The sequence below is a fragment of the Tamandua tetradactyla genome, chromosome 26 (assembly GCF_023851605.1).
Source record: "Tamandua tetradactyla isolate mTamTet1 chromosome 26, mTamTet1.pri, whole genome shotgun sequence".
Taxonomy (NCBI): domain Eukaryota; kingdom Metazoa; phylum Chordata; class Mammalia; order Pilosa; family Myrmecophagidae; genus Tamandua; species Tamandua tetradactyla.
In genome coordinates this window covers 3,533,823-3,560,243 of record NC_135352.1, presented here as the reverse complement: position 1 = coordinate 3,560,243, position 26,421 = coordinate 3,533,823, and the positions used below count along the sequence as shown (strand labels likewise).

Genomic DNA, 26,421 nt, shown 5'->3' with positions numbered 1-26,421 from the left:
TTTTATGAGTAATATAAATGCCCTTTTCATTTTTTTTTTTTTTGTCATGGGCAGGCTTCAGGAATTGAATCCATGTCTCTGGCATGCCAGGTAAGATTTCTGTCACTGAGCCACCATTGCATCACCCTGTCCTTTTCATTTTTAAAAATATCTTTTATAGATATTTCATATTATTGTATTTTATTAATCTTCTATCTTTTAGTTCATGTATTATATTTTATTATTCCATTTCATTTATTTTTCCTATTTTTTTTTGTCTTAAACTTTTCCTCCCTCTGGTGCACACCAGCCTGACTGGGGCATCTCCTTTTGAGTGCCTACTGTTGTCAAGGTATATTCAGTTGTGGTTCTTGTTTTAGTGTTTCATATTTTTATTATATTATTATCTTACCTTATTATTATTATTATCTCTTTTTTCTTTTCTTGTTCTTCTTTATTATGCATAGGCTAGGAGTTTACCTTGCATCTCCTGCATGGTAGTCAACCATTTTGCTACTGGAGTACCCATGCACCCCAACCTAAATTATAGTATACCCTTAAGTTGAATTCTAGCCCCTACATGAGATCTGGATAGTGACTTGGCAGAGAATAATCAACAAAGTGCAAAAGGAAACATTCAAGAAATCTAAGTAAATACAAAAGTTTAGAAGAGTGAAGGAAACCAACTTGCAAAATAACCATGTCAAGATAATCAAATGCCCCAAACACATCAGAAAATCATAAAACAAATGAAAATCCAAGAAGAAACAGCCCAGCCAAATGGCAAAATTAAAATTCCAGAGAGGACACAGAGCGTGGAACTATTCAAGGATAGTTATTAAAAAAGTTAGGATACCAAGAAGACACTAGACGAGCATAGAGAAGATTTCAGAGGTTGAATAGAAAAATGGCACATCTCACGGAAATGAAACATACAGTAGACTAAAATAAAAAATACACTGGAGACAAACAATAGCAGATTCGAAGAAGCAGAAGGAAGAATAAGTGACCTAAAAGTTAGAACAATAGAATGGAAGCATACAAAAGAACAAATGGCAAGAAAGATGGAAAAAATACAACTGGATCTTATGGAAATGATGGACAACAAGAGTTGCAAAAATATAAGAAGTATTGGTGTCACAGAAGGAGAAGAGAAGAGTAAAGGGTTGGTAAAGTTAATTGAAGATATAATCAGAGAAAACTTCTGAACTCTTATAAAAGATATGAATATACATACCAAAGAGGCCCAGCGAACTCCAAATAGAATAAATCCAAGCAAGCCCACTTCAAAAACATACTGATCAGACTGTTAGGTGTTGAAGAGAAACAGAAAGTCCTGAAAGCATCATGAGAAAAGCAATCTTCTACATACAAGGGAAACACATAAGACTGATTTCAGACTACTCAACAGGCACCATAGGAGCAAGAAGGCCGTGGTAAGATATTTTTTAAGACCCTGAATGGGAAAGGCTTTCAGCCATGAATTCTTAATCCAACCAAGTTATTCTTCAAATTGAGGGAGATATTAAAATCTTCAAAGATAATGAGAGATTGAGAGAACTTGTCAACAAGAGACCAGCCATGCAAGAAATACTAAAGGAAGACCTGTCGACTGATTTAAAAAAAAATACAGGAGAGGGAGGTCTGGAGGAGGGCACAGAATTGAAGAATTAAATTACCAAAGGTAATTTAAAGGAAAAGAGAGAAGGAAAATAATATACAGATCTGATAAATAAAACTAAAGGACAAGATGGTAGAATCAAGAACTCCTTTTACAGTAATTACTTTGAATGTTTATGGACTAAGTTTACCAATTAGAAGATGCATATTGACAGAATGGATGAAAAAACATAATCCCTCTATTTTCTGTTTACAAGAATGTGTCTTAGACTCAAGGATATAGTTAGATTGAAAGTGAAAGGGTGAAAAAATATCTATGTGAGCTGTAGCCAAACAAAAGCAGGATTAGCTCTACTAATATCAGACAGAATAGACCTTAATTGTAAAAACATCATAGGAGACAAAGAAGGACACTACATATTGATAAATGGGACAATTCACCAGGAAGAAATAGCAGTCATAAATGTGTATGCACCCAATCAAGATGCTCCAAAGTACATGAGAAACATATTGGAAAAGCTGAAGGGAGATATAGATATATCAACAGTAATTGTGGGAGACTTCAATACACCAATCTTTGCTATAGGTAGAACAACCACACAGAAGATCAACAAGGAAATAGAGAACCTAAACAATAAGATAAATGAATTAGCTCTATTAGACATACACAGATCATTACATCCCAAAACAGCAAGATACACATTCTTCCCTAGTGCACATGAAACATTCTCCAGGATAGATCATATGATGGGACATAAACTGAGTCTCTATAAATTTAATAATATTGAAATTACCCAAAACAGTTCCTTTGATCACAATGAAATAAAGTTGGAAGTCAATAATCACAAAAGAACAAGAGCATTTACAAATATATATTGAGATTAAATAACACAGTCTTAAATAATCAGCATGTCAAGGAGAAAATTGCTAGAGACATCTCTAAATGTCTGGAGATGAATGAAAATGAGAATGCAACATACCAAAACTTATGGGGTGTGGCAAAGGCAGTGCTGAGAGGGAAATTCGTTCTCCTAAATACCTTTACTTAAAAAGTAGAATTAGCAAGCATGAGAATTTAACTGCTTATGTGGAGAATTTAGAGAAGGAACAGCAAACTAACCACAAAGCAAATAAAAGAAGAGATATAAAAACAAAAGCAGAAATAAATAAGCTGGTGAACAGTAAAATAATAGAAGGAATCAACAAAACTAAAAGTTAGTTCCTTGAGAAAATTAATAAAATTTGTGGTCTCCTGGCTAGACTAATATAGAAGAAAAGAAAGAGGATGCAGATAAATGAAACCAGAAATGAAAGGGGGGTTATTACCACAGATCATGAAAAACTTTTAAAAATCATAAGAGAATATTATGAATAACTATCTGCCAACAACCTAGATAACTTAGATGAAGTGGAAAAATTCCTAGAAATGCACAAATTACCTGTACTGACTTTGAAGAAAAAGGAATTCTTCCTAACTCATTTTATGAACTAACATCACTCTAATACCAAAATTGTATAGAGACAATACAAGAAAGAAAACTACACACCAACATCCCTAATGAATACAGATGTGAAAATTCTTAATAAAATACTAGGAAATCATGGGATCAAGTGGGATTCATACCAAGAATGCAAGTGTGGATCAACATAAGAAAATCAATCAATATAGTTAGCACATTAACAAATCAAAAGGGAAAATCACATGATCATACTGATTGATGCTTAAAACGCATTCAACAGGGGAGGGAGGGGAGGTGCGCACGGCGGAAGGGGACGCGAAGCTGGTGTGAGGTGCGCGGAGGAGCCGCTTTCTCTCCACCACCCCGTCCGCTCCGGACCCACGCGGCGCGGCGTCCTGCCCTCAGAACAATGGGACTCGGCGCACGAGGAGCCTGGGCCGCGCTGCTCCTGGGGGCGCTGCAGGTGTTAGCGCTGTTGGGGACCACCGTGGACGGCTCAGCAGATCTGGCGGGAGAAAGAAGCACAAATAATTCTACGCTTCTACAGAACCCCACTGCAAACATAACAGGGCATGTCCTACAGTTGTCTTCCAACCATACACATGGAATTTCCAACAGCACTTTGAAACCATTAACAACTCCAGTTTCCTCAGTCTCAAGCAATGTTACAGAATCCACAGCAGCATCTAATGTGATAACAAGGTCCTCTACAAATACTTCCACCACCTTAAAGTCTGCACCCAATACGACAAGTATTTCACGAAGCACGGCCCAGATGTCAACATCCCCAGTGGCCACATCTCATAATAGTTCAGTGGCATCTGTTTCTTCATCAGTAACGATCACAGTGCCTGTTAATTCTAAGGAAAATAAAGGATCAAAATTTGATATTGGCAGCTTTGTCGGTGGTATTGTATTAACTCTGGGAGTTTTGTCTATTCTTTACATTGGATGTAAAACATATTATTCAAGAAGAGGCATTCGGTATAGAACCATCGATGAACATGATGCCATCATTTAAGGAAATCCAAGGACCAAGGAAAGAAGAAACTGATGCAGCTCTATCAATTAGTTTTGGCTTATCAGTTTAAAAAATACTCTTTTCTTGAAAATAGTATAAACAGGCCATGCATATAGCATACAATGTATTATGCAAATGTTCTTCATGATTACTAAAGTTAAAAAAGTTTTGGTTTGTGTTTTGTTGTTTTTTTTTATGAATATTTGGAGCTTATAAACAGTTAATGTAGTGGTTATATCCACTTTTAGCAAATACATAGTAAGACAAGCAGGTCCTCTCCCAGTGATTGGAAGACATCATCACTGAAGGGCAGGATGCCATCTGGGCATGTAAAAAAGGAGCTTGCACAGCACTCAGAATTTTGAGTGTCTTTGTTGCTCACACAGAGAACTCTAGTGCTTGTCAGAGCTGGATTTATCTTAATTACTAATGCTATACAGCAGAAATTATACAATTAAGTAAATTAGGTCCTAACCATAATGTTAGTTTAGTTGTCTCTTCAGAAAGCATCAACACTTATATGCTTCAAGTATAGTAGTTGGTTTAGAAACATAATACACACCAAAAAATATCTTCAGATAAAACTAGAAACATTATCTGAGCTCAACACTGTTAGAAATCCATTGGAGCATGTATTTTTAATAATAACTTCTTTTGAGCTTTCAATGGTAGTTGATATAAAATTCTCTTGAGCTTTTCTGTGTATAATTTCAGTAAGTTGCAATGTTTAACATGATTGTGTTTTAAAGAGTTAGTTGTTGGTGTTATATAATCTTTGCATTATAGGGAGAAGTTGTAGAAGTAGATTATGTGCTACTGTGAGAATACTGTCACCACTGGAAGTTGCTTTTTATGTCATTTTCACTTAATTTTAATTTTTAGGGAATATTTTTAAGAGCTGTAGAGCTGCTTTCAATATTTAAAAATGTCTAATGGAATGTAAACACAGCTACTTTAAAAAAAATCCTTTATATGATTTCCAAAACAATGTTTAGAATTCCATATAATCAAAACCATAGACTAATGCTGTGTTTATCAAGCCAGGGATTGGGGGTTCCCCCAAGGATACTAAAACTGTAAGATGAAAATGCTGCATTTTCATGCCATATCAATTTTTCTGAAAAGATTTGGGGAAAAGGCCTTTTTATATTAAAACAAACATATATTTTGGAATGAATTATTTTGAAGTTATAAAACAAATTTTTAAAATAACAAAATTTCCTGTTTACTTATTTGGGTGTTTCCCCAGTCCACTCCTGTTTCTCAGTACTGCTGAAGAGGAGGTACTTCGAGATGCATTGTTAATGGGGGGGGGGGGGGAGCACAGTATTGTAAGGACAGCAGTACTAGCAATGTAGTTTGGACTATTTTCAGTTTATATACCAGTACTCAAAACTCAGGGTCAGGGTTTGGCAAAAGAGGTATTTAGTCATACTATAACTACTAAGATAGTATTCTTGTCTTACATGGCCAGAGTAAATCACACCAATATCTGACAGTTCAAATATCAGTTATGATGTCCTATTGAACATATGTCTACATTTAATAAAAATAAAATATAACTTGTGATCAGCTTTTGGTTAATAGAGAATGCCAGATATCAAGAATCTTGTACATTATGACCATGGTGATAAATATGGATGATAAAAATTATCTAAAATATGGATGTGATAGCACATGCAGTGTCAAGGAAATTTTATGAAATACATGTGTCTAAAATAATTTGAAAAGAGATGGGGATTGATACGTGATTTGTTTATTACTAACTTTGCCCTAAATTTAGGTTACTCAACTACTGCTTCCATTTCTTTACAAAATACAGTTAAGGTATACTTTATACTAATGGGGGCCTTTTAAATTTTACTTCTTTTGTCTCCCACAGTCTTGATATTTCAGTACTTCAAGTCAGTCAGAACTTTGTGGATAGGCCTGAAGTTTTTCTTGAATATTTTTCTTTTTAGCACTTTGAAGATACAAAACCACTTTTTATGTACTAAATGTCATTATTTGCCTTGAAAATAGTTTATTCTGCTTTGGGTTTGAAATTATTTTAGTTACTTTTCTCTGTATATAAGTGATAGAATTTGTTCATTTTAAATGCTAGTACTTTTTATCAGTGTAGTCAGGTTTTCTTAAGTTTTTTTTGCAAAGGTAATGGTGATGCAAAGCAATATTTTGCTTTAGGACACATTTCCTAAATGTAGATTTATCTTCTTAATTATGTTTACTTAAATTATGTTCAAATGTATTTACATTCCTTAAGAATGTGTATCTATTTGAATATAAAAGCAACCCACCTGTATGTCTAAATATCAGGCAAAAGCCAATGTAGGGTTTTAAAGTTTCCTTGGACAACCTGTAAGATTAATAATTCAAACATAAATATAAGAGTTAACAGTACATAACAGTGACACTTTTTGTATTTTTCAGAAAAAAAATTTAAGCAAATTCCTGTTACTTTTTTTTTCTTTTTGTTATAGTGGCCAGCTTTTGGCATTTCATTGTTACTGAGATCTATTTTTAGAATAAAATTTTGTTCTCCATCTAAAAAAAAAAAAAAAAAAAAAAAAAACGCATTCAACAAATCCAGCATTCTTTCTGATAAAACACTTCAAAAGTTAGTCATTGAAGGAAATTTTCACAATATCCTAAAAGGCATATATAAAAACCCAATAGTCATCATCATATTTCATGGTGAGACATTGAAAGCATTCCCTCTGAGATTGGGAGAGAAGGATGCCCATTGCTACCACTATTATTCAACATTGTATTAGAAGTACTAGCTGGAGCAGTTAGACAGGAGAAAGAAATAAAAGCCATCAAAATACAAAGTAAAACTTTCATTATTTGCTGATGGCATGATCCTATCTATAATTAGAAAATCCTGAGAAATCTACTGTAAAACTACTTGAGCTAATTAAAAAAAATTCAGCAAAGTGGCAGGATACAAGGTTAATGTACAAAAATCAGTAATGTTTCCATACACAAGCAATGACCTATCTGAGATTATAACTAAGGGAAAAAATTCCACTCAGAATTGTGACCAGAAGAATTAGATATCTAGGAATAAACCTAAATATGGATGTCACAGACTTATACACAGTAAACTAAAAAAGATTGCTAAAAGAAATTTAAAATGACCTAAACTGATGACAAGCTCATCAATGCTCATGGATAGGAAGGTTGAATATCCCCAAGATGTCAGTCCTGCACAAATTGATCTACAGATTCAATGCAATAACAATAAAAACCCAAAAATCTATTTTAAAGACTTGGAAAAAGTGGTTAGCAGATTTACATGGAGGGCAGGCCAAGGTGAGTCAGCAGAGTTGCTGCCTCCTATGCCAGAGACTCAAGTTCACTTCCCAGTGCCTGCCCATGCAAATATATGTATATATATGGAAGGGAATGGGATCTCAAATTGCTACAGGTACCTTAAAAAAAGAAAAGCAAACTAGGAGATCTATCACTTCCTGACTTTAAAGCTTACCATAATGCCACAATGGTCATAACAGCAAAATACTGGGACAAAGGAAGAAAGACTGACCTTTGGAATAAAATTGAGAGTGCAGAGATTGACCACCACATTTATGGACATTTGACATTTGGTAAAGCCTTCAAATCCATTGAATTGGATGAAAATAACCTTTTTAATAAATGGGCATGGAAGAACTGAATTTCATTAGTCAAATGAATGAAAGAGGATGCCTACCTTGCACCCTAAACAAAATTAATTCAAAATGAATCGAAGATCTAAGTGTGAGAGCCAGTACCATAAGACCTCTTGAAAGAAATGTAGCAAAACTTCTTCAAGATCTAGTAATAGGAGATAGCTTATTATACTTCACACCTAAAGCGCAAGCTGTGAAAGAAAAAAATGACAAATGGGACTTCCTTAAGATCAAAAGCCTCAAAAGACTTTGTTAAAAAGGTGAAGAAACAGCCAACTCAATGGGAGAAAATATTTGGAAACCACATATTGAATAAAGCCTTGATATCTTGTGTGCATAAAGAAATTTTTTTATACAGCTCACCAACAAAAGAATGAACAACCCAATTATAAAATGGGCAGAGGAAATGAATAAGCACATTTCTGAAGAGCAAATACAGATAGCTAAAAAGCACATGAAGACTTGCTCATCTTCATTGGCTATAAGGGAAATGCAAATTAAGACAACAATAAGATATCATCTCACACCTATAAGAATGGCTGCTATTAAACAAACAGAAAACTACAAATGTTGGAGAGGATGTGGAGAAATTGGAACACATTTGCTGTCAGTGGGAATGTAAAATGTCTCAGCTGCTATGGACACCATTTTGTCAATTCTTCAGAAAAGTAAATACGGAGTTGTCCTATGACCCAGCAATACCAATACTCTGTATATATCCAGAAGAGTGGAGGGCAGTGATATGAACAGACATTTGTACACCAATGTTCATAACGGCACTATGCACAACTGCCAGGAGATGTAAACAACCCAGGTACCTATCCACAGATGAGTGGGGATAAGGAAAATGTGTTATATACATATGATAGAATATTATGCAGAATTTAGACAAAGTGATGTCTCAGAACATATGACAACATGGGTGAACCTTGAGGATATAATGCTGAATGAAATAAGTCAGAGACAAATGGACAGATACTGTATGATTCCATTATTATGACTCTGATAAAGCCACCAGTGTTTTGGAGCAGTTAGAAGGAAAAACCTGAGTTCAGGACATCGAAGTCCATGACAAACTCTGGGAACTGTTCTATAACTACTTGTTGAAGTGTGCTTTGAAAATTGTTGCTTTTGTTTTTCTTTTATTTGTATACATATGTTATATTTTACAACTAAAAATCATTTTTAAAAATCTGTAGGAAGATAAAGTAATATTAGATAAAAATAAATTCTTGAAAGCAAAAATTTGAAAATATTTAGTAACATAGCTTACTACTATAGCAAAGTAGATATTTGCAGTAACTTTTTAAGTGATATTTTGAGAATGTGCACAGTTTTGATAATTAATCAAATGATATTTAAGATGCTGTTTAATATTTAGAGTTCAAGTAACTATGATATCTATATTTATAGATTTTTTCCTTCCTTTCTGTAATTTTAAATTGATTTATGAAACCTGTTATACAAACAGGCTTTATGTTTATTATTTAGATTTTTTAAATATGCTTATGGATAAACTAAGATATTCATTTTAGTTTGATTAAGAATTCTATATGTCAATTTTCACATGTTAATTGTAAAATTATTTGTAAATGCTTCATATATTTAGTGACATAGGTCATTATTATAGCAACACAGATATTTGTAAGAACTTCCTAGTTGATATTTTGAAAATATTCACAGTTTTGACAGCTGATCACATGGTGTCTAAGTTAATGTTTAATATTTAGAATTTAAGAACTTTGTTATCTGAACATGTAAATTTTTCTTTGTTGCCTTAATTTTAAATTGGTTTATGAAACTTACTGAACAAACACAGGATTTGCAATGATTATATGAATGCTTTAGTTAAATATGCCTACAATTAAGCTAAGATATCCATTGTTGTTGGTTATAGGTGTATTTGTTTTCTTAAATAAAAAATCATATTGATATGGCACTTTTATTTCACAGGTGTGTTTGGAAAGTGTCTCATTCAGAATGTAGGTATTTATTAAATTGCTGTTCTTTAGTCCCCCCTGACTGAAAGAGATAAAATAAAATTAAATAATATTAATATAAAAATATTAACATAGATAATAGCACAATATTACAAGGGTAAAGGAGGTATTTTAAAAGTGATAAGGAGTCAGTTAATTAAGATGATACAAAAACAAAATTTTATGTGTGCAATAACAGAGCAACAAAATATACAAGTAAAACTGTTGGGAAAAAATAGAATATGTACAATTTATGTTAGTGTTATTGAAACCACACACTCATTTTATTAATTCCTGAGATAAAAGGTAGTATTTTCTATTATTTCTGTTCTTTGAACTTGGCAAATATTTTCTTTTTGGCCCAGTGTATGGTTTGCATAGCAAATGTCCAGTGTGTATTTGGAAAGAATACATAATATGCAGTACTGAAGCATAGTTTCTACAAATCTCATTGAGGTATATTTGAAATTGTTTTGCACATGTTTTTATCTGTTTTATTTTTATCCATTTGTTCTGTTAGTTGTATTTAAGAGTTAAATTGTAAACTGTTTATGATGGTTTTCCTTCCCATTTCTCTTTTTAACTTCTGTTAATTTTGTGTTGTATATTTTGATTAATTATTATTGTACCCATGAAAACACTATGATATCTTATTTGAATGTGTATTTCAAAATGAGCTTTATAAAGTTTAAAGATGGTTATTTATAGTGGGAAATTGGTGTTCAAATTGTATTCTGCACAAAATGGTATCAATAAATATGTAAAGAATAAAATTTAGGAAACAAATAAATGAATTCTGTTTTCTTTATTTTAATAATATTATACACACACTGATAACTGAATAATGCTTTTCTACAATTACAAACACAAAAATGATTGAATGCATAGTCATACTTGAGGAAAAGTAATATTATTTTACTGAAAATTTTATATAACAAAAATTTTACAACAGTATAATAGTTTGCAAAGTACTGCATGTGTGATCAGTTAACTATCATCAATATCCTATGATAATAACAATTTTAGAATTAACAGAAGTGGTAGTGCTATTTCCAATTAGTGACAACAATTCCTTCGATTAACATCTAAGAAACCAAAACAGTAATAAATTTTAGCTATTTTTTCAGCAAGGTTGATTATACTTGGCAAACTATTTCACCATCCTAAATATATTGAAAAGATTCCTCAGAGCCAACATAATGGAAACAGAAAAAAAAAAAAGTAACTCGTTTTGGTTTCATGGCATGGAAAATTTTGAGCCTTCCAACAATTATTATCAATCTTAAACTTTCTCAAAATAGCAGTGGTTTACATTTCATAGATATTAATATTTGTTTTGAGTAAAAATATCATTTAAAATTTATCCTTTCACACTATGAAAAAATAAGTATCTTACATCTCACCTGCCAACCACAGTGTCCTAAGATGCTTATTTTTATTAATAAAACAATATCTCAGTGTTAATTTAGGGCCAGTTTTTAGATATTATTGTATACATGTTTTGAGAAATTTTGAATTTATGACAAAAATGATTCTTCATTTAAATGCAAAAATAGATCAGGCAAGTTTAGTATAGAGTTTCAAAATTTCAGACAGAATTTATTTAATTGAGAATAATTGACAAGCAAACTATTTAGCAAAAATACCAGCACTTATCAATGATAATTCAGATATCAAGGGAAAGTGAATTTTGGAGAGTAGAAACCTGAAAATGAAACATGTGTGCTGTTTTTTGATTGACACATAATCAATGGAATATTATTTAGAAATCAAGTCAGGTCACCCAAAAGAGGAAATAAGAAAGAAAATTAATGCTGGATCATAATTTAATGATGCCATAAAAGTGGGATACCTTGAAATCTTTACCTTATTTTCCTGAACAAAGCTTTCTCCTGATAATTCTCCTTACAGCATCCTTAATCTTCTTGTTTCTAAGACTATAGATAATAGGATTCAAGAAAGGAGGGACTATAGTATAGAACACAGACATGATCATGCCCTGAATAGTGGGTGAATGTGAGATTGGCTTCATATATACAACAGCAATTGAAGTGACAAAAACAGTCACAACAATTATGTGGGGGACACAAGTAGAAAAGGCCTTTCCCCACTCTCCCCTGGTTGGAAACTTGATCACATTAGAAAAGATATGAATATAAGACCTGGTAATAAATGCAAAGGAGCCAGCAAGAATCACCACTGCAGATATAAAAATTGAAATTTTATTGCTCAAGGTGTCAGAGCAGGAGAGATTCAGGAGTGTGGGAATATCACAGAAGAATTGATGTACCACATTGGACTGACAGAAGGACAGTCGGAATGTACTTCCAGTGTGGAACCCAGAGTAGATGATGCCACAGAGAACTGAGGCCAGAGTCATCTGGACACAGACTTGATGGTTCATAATTATAGGATAGTGGAGGGGCTGGTAGATGGCCACATAGCGATCATGGGCCATGATGCAGAGAAACAGTATCTCAACAAAAGCCAAGAAAATCACAAGGAAAACCTGAGCTGCACATCCTACCATGGAGATTACCCTTGTATCAAACAGGAAGATGCTACATGCTTTGGGTATTGTAACAGAAATAAAGCACATGTCTAAGACAGACAGATTCCTAAGAAAGAAATACATGGGAGTATGAAGTTTATCATCAAGTATTGTTACTGTGACAATGAGAAAGTTTCCCATCAGTGTTCCAAAGTACATTAGTAGGGATAGCATGGCATGCAAGACTCTGAGCTCCCACACATCAGAAAATCTTGCAAGCAAGAATTTAGTCACCATGGTAGAGTTGGGCATCTTTAGGCAATTTTCCTTCATCCTGAAGAGACAGATAAGTAATTCCTAAAAAAGCATGTGGAAGAAATTAGCAAAGTGCATTTACTGACTGGCATATTATTCAATTATATTCTATCTTGATTGTCTTGGTTAATAGGATCTAACATCATTTTCCTCATGCTACTTGAGTCTCCAGGCTTCTGTAAATCATTTCCATGATAGGGGTTTCATGAAAGTAAAATCTTTAAGAGCTTTGCTATGCTTGCAAATGTTATTTCACTTACCATATAAACTTAACATACCACTTCCTATATACAATTGATTTATTGGAGGTCAAATTTTTGCCAGAAAGACAAAGTGATTTAATATAGGTAATTTCTATGCATCCCTGGCATGCTAGTTATAAGCTATGAATATTAATACTTATGATTACTTGATGACCAAATAGAATATGAATAGAGATAAAAGCATGTATTTGGGGACCTCTGACAATTTTACTATCAAAAGAAATCCATTCCCTGCTTAACAGGTGGAAATTTTTTTATCTTCACTTCCTCCATTGTGAATGTTGATACTATTTTGACTTCCAACTGTTTGACATCTTTTTGTCATTTTGAATAGTTTGTTAGATTCTTTCTGATTTGATTCCATTCATTCCATATCCTAGATAGAATAATCATGAATAAAATTAATGCAAACTTTTATTTACTCAGAATGTCCTATACAGTTTAAAATAATTTATATATTGCAATTCTCATCAAAACTCTACAAAATGGGAAGTAAAATGTGCAATCTTGAAAGTAGAAGAGTTGGTCACTGAAAATCAAGGACATTTACTAAACCATGAAAACATAAGTTGAATAGTAGGGCTTCAAAGTTGGATTGTCTGCTCAATTTGCATATCACCACATTGCACATTTCCTACACTAGAATCCCTGACAATATTGGGCTTCACTTATTCCCATAAGATCAGTTCATGTTTCTTGTCCAAGCTCAACATTCACTAGTATGGCTATATCCCAGCTTTCTGAACACTACATGATCCACAAGATCTTGTTATATATTCATTTAAATCACAATGACCTGGAGTTGAAAGCATTTTTCTAAATATTGAATATTACTTTCCATTTTACCCCAATTTCTTTCCAATGTCAATGGCTCATTTATCCATTTAAAATGTCCTAAGAGATTTTGTACTAATATATAATGAATTTCAATAAAAAATGACTTTATGTATGTTCACTCATCTTTTCCCTCTCATCTGCTATATTAATATGAAGCAAATCATTCATATTTGAGGCATTCACAAACTCAGCAAAAAAGTCTTCCTCCCTTCACTGATATCAATGTTTCACTTAAATGCCATAAGATTATCATGTTTCCCCATGTAGTACTTGTATATAAATAAATTCTTAGTTTCCTCTTTTCCAAAAAAATCACTTGTAGCTATTGATAAGTGGGTATTACCTGCAAAAAACGATATTTATTTAGTAACAATATCAAGTTCACTAATGAAGTCAGTTGCATCTTCAGTTTTGTGGAAAATACTGTCATGCTTTCCCATAAAATATGGACACATTTCAGAACTTGATTAAGATGAGACGGAAAAACATTGCTGGATGTAAGGGTCATTAATGACTATTGTACTCACTTTCAATTCCTTAAGAATGTCTGCTTTCATAACTTTATGCCCCTAGCTAAACCCTTATTGACTGTTAATTTCAGGAGGCAGACTTCTGGACATGATTAAACTATGTATTTTACTTGAAATATTGAAACCTCAGAATGCATATTTTCAGACACACTAACACTTTCTTTTTTTAATTCTAACTGATAATGGAACATACACTGTATCCACAAACTTCACATCTTTATTTTCTTGGAATCACTGTCACCGCTTATCACTTTGAAAACCTCTGCTAAATGCTAGAAGGTAAGGAGTGGGCAATTTCAGACTGACCTCCTGCTCTCAAAACTAAATACTCCTTCTCTCTTTTTGTTCCTTTTTATTTCAGGATGCTTCAAAATTGTTCAATGATTTTTTTGGTTTTGTTTTATAATAATCTGTTTACTGAAAATTTGTTGATAGCATGTTATGGTAAACTTAGTTAAATTGCTCTTTCAATATTTATCATAGGTTGATATATCTGTTTGTCTATCTACAAATTCCATATAAAAATGGCTATCAGACAACTACCACTATATTAAATAAATCTAACAGGCTTTCAAAGTTTGAACACAGAATGAAGAAAATATAACATCACACTTACCAATCAAATTTAGATTTCTAACTTCAATTTCTTTCTGGTTCTGCAGTGGGGTTAAAACTTCAAAAACAATATTAGAGGAGGAGAAATTTTGCATCCTGACTACCATTTAATTGTTATACAGCTATGGAGAGTCTCTCAAATATATTTGAACTTCAATTTCCTTATTTATAAAAATTATAATATGGCTACCTCATTAATTTAATATTTGTAAAATATTTCAAAGTGTAAAATGCAAAATAGTAGCTGTGCTGAAAGAAAGTAAGTGAAAAATAAAATTCAAAATAGAATTAAACATGTAGCTACTCCTGCACTTATATTTCTTTTAGCTTATATTCATGGAAGTAATGTTTTTTTAAAGAAGTAAAGAGTGCTATTCCTTTGCTCATGCAGTTTTCTGTTAAATAGTGTATGACAATACAAAATATCTTGAATAGCTAAATAAAAATTGTAAAACTCAGACTATTTCTTTACATGCAGATTGGCAAATAACAAGAGAATAACATGTCCAGCAAAATTCTCCTGTGGTAACTAGATTATTCACCAGGTACTACTATCCATCAAAGTTTAAAAGCAAATGAATCTTTGCCTTTTCTGCAAAATAGATGGATGTATTTCTTATTCTTAAGAACTAGAGCATATATTTTTAATGTTAATAAATTTGTTTCAAGCATCCATTTAATCTTTAATTTATTTAAAATTAACAATATTTTAAAATATTTTGGGAAAATTATATACATACATTTTTCTTGAAGTTATGTCGAGCAATCATAAAGAAAAGTTTACTTGTTTTCAGGATATGACATGAAAAAAACCCTACAATTACACCTGAAATTATAATTATTTATATACACATTTTGACATGGAATCACTTACTCACTTTATTCTGCTTGAATATATGGCATATTTCCTGCTAAAAAGGAAATATTAGGTAAATAATTATTGAAAGCATTAATTGATTAACAATAATATGCATACATCTCTATTTTAACTGTTTTAGAGAAGGAAGCAACCAACCAGAAATAAATTTAGTTGAATGTAAATTTAACTTGTCATTCTACATTATGATGCTTTGGGAAGTATACAGAGTTATTCTTGCCCTTTCATATTTTGCTGGCATCTACCATCTACTAGGTTCAGAGCTAATATAAGTTTATTCTGCATTTCAATGAACAGGTAAAATTAAGCTAAAACTTCTGGGATGTGTCACATTTTGCAAGAAATAAAACAGTAGAGATTTGTCTTGTGTCTGTATCTTCCCTGTGTATCTTTTCTAACCTAATCACTTTAGCAGCCTCTCTCAAAAATAAAGTGAATAGTTCAAGAGAGAAATGTGGTTGATTCATGAAGGAAAGGGAAAAAGAGAGAAAAGAATTATTAATAAAAAGACTTACAAGTTAATATTCTTTCCTTAAGTGGTGTGAGCACGATAGATTTCTCATAAAGAATCAATGGTGTTTTAGAAACAAGCTAAGATAAGTAAACATATTTAGTTAACATGATTGAGATCCTGAATGGAACCTTTATGTTTAAAGAAAAAGCTTTCACATTCAGTTTTACCTCCAAAAGGGAAGACTCCAAATGTATCAGACAAAACCTCTGGGAATACAGCCTTTGGCACTAATAGGAGCCAATGCCCAGAGGTAATTTCAATGAGATAATTAGTTCTAGATTATTAAAAAGAGGGACCAAGTACCATCTTTCATGAACACTACTTTTGCATATCAGAAAATAATAGTTAATTTTGAACCAATCTTCAACAAAGATGTTGAAGATTAAGTAACTTAAAGGGAAAATGAATCACATTTACCTTAATATCTTGAGGGCTCCTAACCTGAAATGTCTGTAAATTCTAGAGATCAAAGAACAGAGGATAGACCCAAAGCCCAAACTCAGGCAGATCCAGGAAGAAAAGTTATTACTCTCAGGAAAAGTGTAATGTATACTAGCTGGACAATTGGAATCAGCAACAAAAGAGAATTTCTGAAATTGTCCAAAATACCTATATGAAACTGATAGGCAAGCCCTGCACAGTGGCTGGCAAGTTCTAAGATCATCAGCATATTGATTTATCTCTGGTACTTGAATTTCTTCTTTTTCATGCATTAACCACAGTGTCCACCATTATGTACCAATTGAGAAGAGGAACATGAAAACAATTAGACTAGTACCTGGAACAAAGGTACCTATTAGAAAATGATGCAATATCTGTTGTTCAGTCATCACAGTAAAGATATGAGTCAATCAGTCAGATCCTGTTAATAAAGTAAAGCCACAACATGCTTTCTTGAAATGCTACTTAACCTATCTGTCATTGACTTCTACTTTAATTCTACTCTGCTTGGACAACACACTTTATGATTTCAAACTGATCAATGTGCACTTGCAAAGAACATGGATTCTGCACCATTGGAGTTCGGCAATTGTAATATTTTATACCTTTACTGATAGTTGTTTCACATTTATTTTACTTGCTAAATTGTATTTACACATCCAGCTATGATCTAAATAATTTTTTGTATTGTGTCATTTTATTGCAGCATATGTTTTGAGGCTATGTTACTGGATGCATATAAATTTAGCATTTAGCAAAAATTTATAAATGTTTTCCCATATACCCAGCTTCCTACCATTGATGCAAAATAACTCTTCATAATAAGGCATATTTCTTGCCTATATGGCTACAATGTTTGAGAAGAACACAACTGCACAGGTATATCAACTTTTGTTTTGTGTTTGCTCCATATAATTTCCTCGTTTTAACTGTTTCAATGTGTATATTTGCATTTATTGTAAATATTAATTATAAATAGCATTTTAGTTCTCATTTTCAACACACTTTAACAATCTTTGTTTTTAAATTGGATTTTTCAGTTTATTTACATTTAATAATATCACTGAAACATGCTAGGTTTCTATTTGTCTGATCTTTCCAGTATTATATTTTTCTTCTATTAGATAAATAAATTATATTTTCCTTTTGCATTTTTCTTGCCCTGTAGCTTTTCTCTAGTGCAATATTAATTTTATTTTATAGTTATCCCATAAAGATTACTATATCTTTCTTCAGTTCTTTACAATTTAGTTTGATTTAGTATTTATACAACTTTTTAAATGCATTTACCCGTCCTTGTGCTCTTCATTCCTTAAACTACCAAGACATAAATCTGGGATGGTTTTCTGTCAGACTGTGGAACACCTATTAACATATCTTTTACCATAAGAATTTTGACATTATAAATATTTCTGTTTTTAAAAATTTATCTTTATTTGTTCCTACTTTAAAGTATTCCTATGATTATTTATTATTTTGATTTCTGTAATTTATTAGCTTCAAAAATCTTGACTAAACTTCAGTTTCATAAAAATGGTCTCGGAAAATAAGTTTTCCTCTGCAGCTGATTTTTTTCTCACCAAAATATTCATCAGATTTTTCCATGTATATGTTGTTACAAGTGGTTTTCTTTTTCCATATCAGAAGAATTCCACATTTTATTTATCAATTCTCTTGATAATGGGTATTCTGCTATTCCATATTTTAGCTATTCAGAAAATAAATTATCTATAAAAATGGTGCATATTTCTTAGGGTGGTGATAAATGCACATTTATATTGAGTGAATAATTAGATAAAAATACTTGGTCACATGGTAGATATGTACTTGGCTATAATTGATGCTACCAAGTCATTTGTTAAAATTGAAATATCATTTGAGCTCACAACAGCCATGTATGAAATTTCCATTTGCTTCTCATATATATCAAAATTTTACTGAAAGTTTGCAAAGCTCTATGTCACTTTAAAAGAAGGATCACCTTGCCTCCATGGCATCATGGAAAATAATTGTGTTGGGCACCCTAAGAATCAACTCCTCCACTGAAGCAGCCATTTAGCTGGCAATACAAGCAAAATTGATTTTTTAAATTATTCTGAATATTGATATTAAAAACACAAATCAATCTGGGTAGGCTTTATGATGATAAAAAGCTGTTAAACCTGCTTAAGATAAAAAACATTGTGTGCACTTGTTAACCTGCCTACTATTTATCATTACAAAATTTGAAACAAGTTATGGGCACGGTTGTCTGTATTCTTTATGCAAATTGTTGATGCAGAAGGGTAAAGATGAATTTAATTCTCAAAAAATATGTGATTGTGCATTTTGCCTTGTCTTGTGCTCCTTGAAGTGTTTGACTTTTCCCCCCTCAAAATTGAGTGACCTCTTTGGAAATTATTTGAAGCATTTACACATATTTACTACTTGTGACCATGTGAGGCAAAGAATAGCAAATGCAGTGTGATGGTTTGGAGCAATGTTCCCCAGAAAAACAGGTTATTAAATTTAATCCACACCTGTGTGTGTGAAATCTTGCAAATAGGAACTTTGGATGATGTTACAGTTCAATTAAGGTGTTGACCAACTGAAATCAGAGTGGGTCTGCATTCTATAATGGAAGAAGGCCTATAGGAAAGGTCACAGAGGAGGAGTATGCACCCAAAAGCTGAAAGGCAACAGAACCTGGAAGAGAAGAATAAGCCTGCAGAAGCCATGTGGATGATCATGTGACAGAAAAGTCAAGGACCAAGGATTGCAGGCAGCCATTCCTAGAACCACACAGTGTTTTGGGGAGAAAGCACCTTCATTTGGAATTCTAACCTCAACAGATTGAGCCAATAAAATCTGGCTGTTTATTACAATCCATTCAAGGAATTTGATTCACTAACCAGGAAGTTTAATCATATTTGGTACTATAAAGTGGGGTGCTGCTATTTCAAGTAACTAACATATGGGAGTAACTTTAGAATTAAGTAATGAGCAGATGATTGAAGAATTGTGAGAGTTGTAATAGAAAAAGCCCAGATTGCTTTTAAGAGATTGTAGAAACATGGATGCTAAAGTTTGTCCAAATGAAGACTTAAAAAGAAATGATGAATGAGTTATTGGAAACTGGAGACAAGGTGATCCTTGTTTTAAAAGTGACATAGAGCTTTGCAAATTTGAGTTCTAATGTAAGATGGAGGGTAGAACTTGCAGCTTATAGGGAATAAAAGTGGAAAAGGATAGCTGAGTAATGAACTCCTAAGCATAAAGAAACCAGAAATCAATAGTTTGTGAAATGTTGAACCTACTCAAATAGTGTATTCAGGCTAGGATCAGAAACAGCTCTACCAGAGAATAATATGCATTTCTGAAGAGTGAGTCCCTGGAGAATAGGGACCCATGTGAGGGTTAAAATGAATATGTTCCCAGTCAGTCATTTCAGTGGAAATCAGGATTAGAAATGTGATGCAGGAAGGTTGTGTGGAAAGTTCCACTGTCTAATATTTTGGAACCTTCTGAATTACACATAAAGTTGAAAACTTGGGGGGGAGCTTGTGTGAACAGAACCACTGCCAGCCTGGACTGAAAGGAAAAATCAAGGTTGAGTTGAAGTAAAAGTAATCTCAAAGGCAGAAACATAGAAGCCAAGAAATGGGCCAAAGAGATCTCCTTGGGCCAAGAAAGCAGACTCACATATGTGTGTGGAAAATGTAGACTCATCTTTGCATTAGGAGATATCAGTTTATCTGCCCCAGCGTATGGATGGCGTAGGCTGTGTGACAGATTTTTAAGGACAATACTTTTACCCCAGTGCTTGAAGATGGTGGAAACTGTCCCAGCATTCATGGAGAACCTGGACACCATGTTAATGCTCAGAGAGGGTAAGAACCCTGTCTTGACATTTGTAAAGAGTTTGTCACCATCCTAATATTTGGAGAAGGTGGATAATTTACCCCAATGTTTTGATTGACACTTGTGATATTTCTTGATGCTTCATTATGCCCAGAGGACCAAATATCAGTCCATAAATTATTCTCAGACCTTGGAATCTAATGGAGATTGCCCTGTTGAGTTTTAGAATTGTTTGGAGCTTGCTAACCCTGTTTTCTTACTAACTTCTCTCCTCTTTAATGAGATTGTCTATCATATGCTTATTCTGCTATAGCATTTTGGAAACTGATAACTTCTTTCCTGCTTTTATAGCTCCACAGACAAAGAAGAATTGTTCTCCGGGATAGATCATGCCCATAACTGATTTTGGTGAGACTCTTTAGTTAACATTGTAACTGAAATTACTTAAAGCTTTTGGGATGTTTTGATGGAATGAATGCATTTTGCAGGTGGAAAGAACAGTCTTTTTGAAGTCCAGGTAGTGGGATGTTGTGGTTGGCATAACATATCCTGGGAAAACATGTTCTTAAATTAAACAATTCTTGTTGATATGAACCCATTGTAAGTAGGACATATAAATGAGCTTACTGGAGTTAATATGTGGCTCAGATGTTTTTACAGTTAGTCCTAATGCTATTACTAAAGGCCTTATAGGGAAGAACACAGACAAAGAGAAAGCCGGAGGTAGCAGCCATAAACTTCAATTAATAGAACTTGGAAATGAAAGAATCCAAGAGAGGCCACCATGTGAATTTTCATGTTATAGAAAAGCCGAGGACCAAGGATTGCTGACAGCCAGCCCCAGAACACCACAGTCTTCTTGGAGAAAAAAAATCACATTGATGATGCCTAGATTTTGGAATTTTCCTAGCTTAAAGCAATGAGTCAAAAAGTTTTCATTGTTTAAACCAACCAATTGCATGGATTGACATAGAAAGTTAATCATCATAATATCATGGCAAGTCAATCATCATAAAAGCCTGGAGATAAAGATGCTGAGAAGGAGGATCTTTGTGGGAGAAAGGGCTTTAAAGTGATACCAAATAAATATAGAAAGCAAAACAAAACTCACTTGGTCATAAAATTCATAGGTTTTCACCTTCAACCAATGTTTGGGCTCTGCCCTGAAAGGAAGGGGTGGAAGTGAAATAGTTTTCAGCAAATTTTAAAAGACCAAGAAAGTATTTGGTTTCTTTTAGCTCCTGGGATTCTGTTATATAACTTGCTGATTACTGAGAAAGTAGATTGGAGATGTGAATGATAATATTTCAGAAGATATAAAATACCTGTCTTGTCACTGGTTGAACACTCAAAATGAAATGGACACTTTTAAAGATCTCACATGATAAGACATATCATTTCTACAAAAATTGTATATAAAAATCATTGAAACAAAAGGAAAATTGCATCCCCAAAACAACATCAGCAGATACTGGGAGTGAGGAAAATCAGATTTCCATTCTTAACGCATTATGATATTTTAAATGCCAATTTGCAGCAGAAAGTACAAAGCAAACAAAGGGACAGGATCACAAGGTCACATGGTCTATTCAAAGTAGAAAAGAAATTGACAGATGCTTTTCCTGAGAAAGCTTACACACTGTACTAGACAAAGACTTTAAATCAACTGCCTTAACTATGCTCTGAGGGATAAAGGGCATTGTGAAAAAAATCATAACAGAAACCAGGAAAACAATATAGATGGAAACATATAGCTGATATCAATAAAGATACAAAAGAAACAAATAGAAATTATGGAAATGAAAAGGATAATAGCTAAATTGAAATTTCACTTGTGTTCTATAACAGCTTTGAGGCAGCAAGAAAAGGATCCTTGAATTTGAAGGTAGGTTAATTGAAATTATGCAGTTGGAGGAATATAATGAGAAATAACAAAGAGAAAGTGAATAGAGAGTAGTGGATGTGTGATACATCATCAAATGCACAAACAGGTGAATCATGGGAAGTCCAGAAGGTGAAGACAGAAATGGGAGAAAGAATATTTGAAGAATATGGGCGACTGCTTCACAAATGTGATAAAAGACACAAATTTACCTATACAGGAATGTTAACTAATGCCAAGAAGAATAAACAAAAATAGAACCAAACTAAGACGTATTATAATCAAACTGTCAAAGTGAAAGACTGTGCAGAAACTCATGGGCAGACTCGGCAGCTCTCTCCCAACCCCCACATACCCTCATTCTTTTTTCTTTCTGCTTCTTTGTATGTACATGTCTGTATTATTTCACTCTTGTTTATTTATGTGCAGGTATTTGTTATAATTCCATTTGTGCCTTTTTTGCAAGCTGGTTGGTTTTCTGAATGTTTCATTTTGAAACAGATTGCAATCATCTACTAGAAATATGCCATCTTAACCAACCCATTGCTTGTCAAAGCACAAAGTTTGCTCATTTACAGATTCCTCTATGCCAGAGTGTGTAAAAGCTCAAGACTCAGCCAGTGCATCTGACATGGAGAGAGGCACGCAGAGGTAATGAACAGCTGGTTTCCTTAGGGACTGGTGAAAGTGGGATATTTCTACCTGCTTTTTTGTACTATTTGTTCTATGTAAGTAATAAAGCACTCATTTATTGAAAACCGGTGCAGTGCCTGAGCTTGTGTTCCCATATGTATCACAAAGCCACTTGTTCCTAAAAGAAAAGACTCTCAAAAGAAAAAAGAGAGGTAAAACTTATGCAATGGATCCTGATTGAGACAATCAGCAAATATGTCTTCTGAAACATGGAGTTCAGAAAGGTGTGAAAAGACATAAATAAGACGTTGAAAGAAAAAACAATATGGCAATCAATGATTCTGTATCTAGCATAACTATTCCCTAAAAATGAGGGGAAGAGTGCATGGGTAGTTCAGTGGTTAGAATGCCCACTTTTCATGTAGGACACCTAGGTTAAATTCCCAACCAGGCAACCCCCATAAAAAAAAAAAACTGAGGGAAAGCTCACAGTGCATGAAAGGCACGGAAATAGCAGTCAGGAAACATCTCACTGGGGGCACAGAATAAAAATTCTCTCACAGCAGTAAGGTAGAACCCCACTGTTTGGTGACCAAGAAACAGGAAAGGGCATTTTCAGACCCAGGTCACCAGTGAGGAACAAAAATCTGTGAGGAACAAAATCAGTGAGAGACAAAAAGTCTGAGAAAACACAGAAAGACACTGTATTTCCAGGCCTGGATCTGAATGCCTTTTCTGCATCGTGGAGGAAAACTGCAACAGGCAGCCTAATCTTTGCCTTGGGGAGACTTGAATACTGGGATGAAAGGGAAAGTCCTTTCCCACAAATAAAGTGGGGGACACAGTCACAATTGAACCAGGTTTCAGCTGGCAAAGTGAGGGCACAGGAATACCACAGTTTCAGTCCTGATCAGAGGCAGCCTGGACACTGAGGCAAAGGGCTTCTGAGGATGATTAAGTTACAAAACAGTATCATCTTCTGGGAAAACCAGAAGGTATAGGGAATTATAGGACATTTCAGAGACCCTCCAGACATTAATTCAGGTCCACTGGGGCTGGACTACACTCCCTGCATGGAAACCCTCACCTGTTTTTTGTCTGAATAATATGCATGGCCCAAATGTTAAAGCAGTACATCCAAACAAATCCAGGTCTATCAGGCCAGCAAAAAGCACCACCACTGGGACCCAGCAGAATTTTTTCAGCAGTGGAGAATTTTCTGTGATATGCAGTGCCTCACACATCCATGAAGCAGTCTGCTGTGGGCAGCTGATATTGGGGGTGGTCAGGGGACCAGAGACAATCTCAAAACTTGTCAATGAAAGAGACAGGCAGAGAACAAAGTCAATGATTAAAAAATTCTAGGCAAAAGAGACAAAATGACTTTCAGAATAAACAAAGAAAGAAAATCAGATGTCTGCACCTCACAGCTCATACAAGGAGCATGGAGTTATGAACCAAGAAAAGCAAAAGAACACTAATACTTCAACTGAGCTACAGGCATTTTGACAACTAATTAAAGATGCTCAAACAGCTCTTCTAAATCAAATCAATAAGTTGAAAAATAACATGGGAAAAGAGAATTAAGATAAAAGAAGACAAAAGTTATCCATATAGAAGAACATAAAATCTTGACAAAAAACAAATGATAGATTTTATGAGAATGAAAGACACAATTGAAGAGAGGAAAAACACAACGGAGACATAAAACACATTTGAAGCGGCAAAAGAAAGGATTATTGAATGAGAAAACAAGTTATCTGAAACCTTACACAGAAAAGAACAGATAGAGAAGAATGGACATATTTGAGCAGGGTCTCAGAGAACTGAAAGACAAAATGAAGTGTATATTTATACATATTATGGGTGTCCCAGAAAAGGAAAAGAAAGGAAAAGGGGCAGAAAGAATAATAGAGGAAATAAACACATAATATTTTATAATTATCATGATAGACATAAAATTACATGTCTAAAAAGAACAATGTGCAGCAAGCAGAAAAGATCCAAAGAGACCTACTCCAAGACATGTACTAAATAGATTGTCAGATGTCAAAGACAAAGAGAATATTCTAAAATCAGCAAGAGAAAAGTGACCCATCACTTAAAAAGGAAGCTTGATAAGACTAAGTGCGTATTTCTCATCAGAAACCATGAAAGTGAGATATATTTCAGACACCAAAATGAAAAAAAATGCCAAACAAGAATTCTATATCCAGCAAAATGGTCTTTCAAAAATGAGGGAGAGTTTAGAATATTTAGAGGTAAAAATATCTTGAGAGTGTTCATGTAGAAGTTTCTTGGTGTACAAGAAATACTAAAGGCAGTGATACAGGAAGATAGGCAAAGACAGGAGAGAGAGAGATTTGGAGACGAGAGGAGAAATGAAGATAAGTAGTAAGAGTAACTAATAGGTCATAGTCAGAGGGAAAATAAGATGTAACATAAAATTCAAAAGAAAACCTAGTTAAAGAAATACTGCTTTTATAATAATAATATGAAATATTAATGAATTAAACTCCCCAATCAAAAGACACAGATTGGCAGAATGAACAAAAAGTAGATCAATCTATGTGTTGCCTACAAGACATTCATTTAAGAACTTAGCCAAAAACATTTTGAAAGTGAAAGGTTGGAAAAAGATATTTCATACAAATGACAATCAGAAAATATTTAAATTGAATTAGAATTCAAGTGTACAACAATTAAAAGACACAAGGAAGAGTACTATATATTCACAAAGCTGTCAATCCATCAAGAAGACATCCAATAACAAATATCAATTCACAAATCCATACTGCCCCAAAGTACATAAGGAAAATACTGAAAAAACTGAAATGAAAATAGACCATTCTACGAAGAACTGTGGTCAGTGGATAAAACACCTAGAAGAGAATCAAAAGGAAGAAGATACTTTGAATAACATAAGTGAACTACATTAACAGACATTTACATAACTTTGCAAACAATTACAGTAAGATATACATATTTCTGTAGTATACATGGGTCATTCTCCAGGATAGACCATAGGTTAGGTCATAAAGTAGATCTTTATCTGCCATATGTACATAGACTCAAAATAAAACTCCTTTAATCAAACAAAAATAGAAGTCATCATCAGCAATTGGTTAGGTCACATCTACATGGAATGAATAAAAGCATACAACCCAGCAATATAGAATGAGGATTAAGGAGCATAGCTTTTCTAGGGCAGACTACAGTTTCAAACCAGCATGCTTTTAGCCCTAAAAACATGTTCATGCCAAATGCAAAATATATCCATTCCATCACAATGTCACAAAGCCTTAAACTATTTCAACAAAACTGCAAATACAATAAAAAGCCAGAAACAATGCAAAATCTCAACAAAGGTAGCTACACACATGGTCTTTCTTAAGGCAAAACTTTTCTGTGATCTTGGACCTGTAAAAATCAGAATAAGTTATCTCCTGGCAA

The 26,421-nt window shown here is 33.5% G+C and overlaps 2 protein-coding genes across 2 annotated transcripts; one reads left to right on the top strand and one right to left on the bottom strand.

Moving 5' to 3' along the window:
- Positions 1-3,347: 3,347 nt before the first annotated feature.
- Positions 3,348-4,248, top strand: LOC143669943 (porimin-like). The gene has a single exon (XM_077144596.1). The coding sequence runs from the start codon at positions 3,469-3,471 to the stop codon at positions 4,078-4,080; it is 612 nt and encodes a 203-aa protein (XP_077000711.1). The 5' UTR covers positions 3,348-3,468; the 3' UTR covers positions 4,081-4,248.
- Positions 4,249-11,597: 7,349 nt separating this feature from the next.
- LOC143669849 (olfactory receptor 14C36-like) lies at positions 11,598-12,533 on the bottom strand. The gene has a single exon (XM_077144430.1). The coding sequence runs from the start codon at positions 12,531-12,533 to the stop codon at positions 11,598-11,600; it is 936 nt and encodes a 311-aa protein (XP_077000545.1).
- Between the last annotated feature and the right edge of the window lie 13,888 nt (positions 12,534-26,421).

Coding starts and splice junctions, on each gene's coding strand:
- LOC143669943 (XM_077144596.1), top strand. CDS start 3,469: ATGGGACTCGGCGCACGAGGAGCCTGGGCCGCGCTGCTCCTGGGGGCG.
- LOC143669849 (XM_077144430.1), bottom strand. CDS start 12,533: ATGCCCAACTCTACCATGGTGACTAAATTCTTGCTTGCAAGATTTTCT.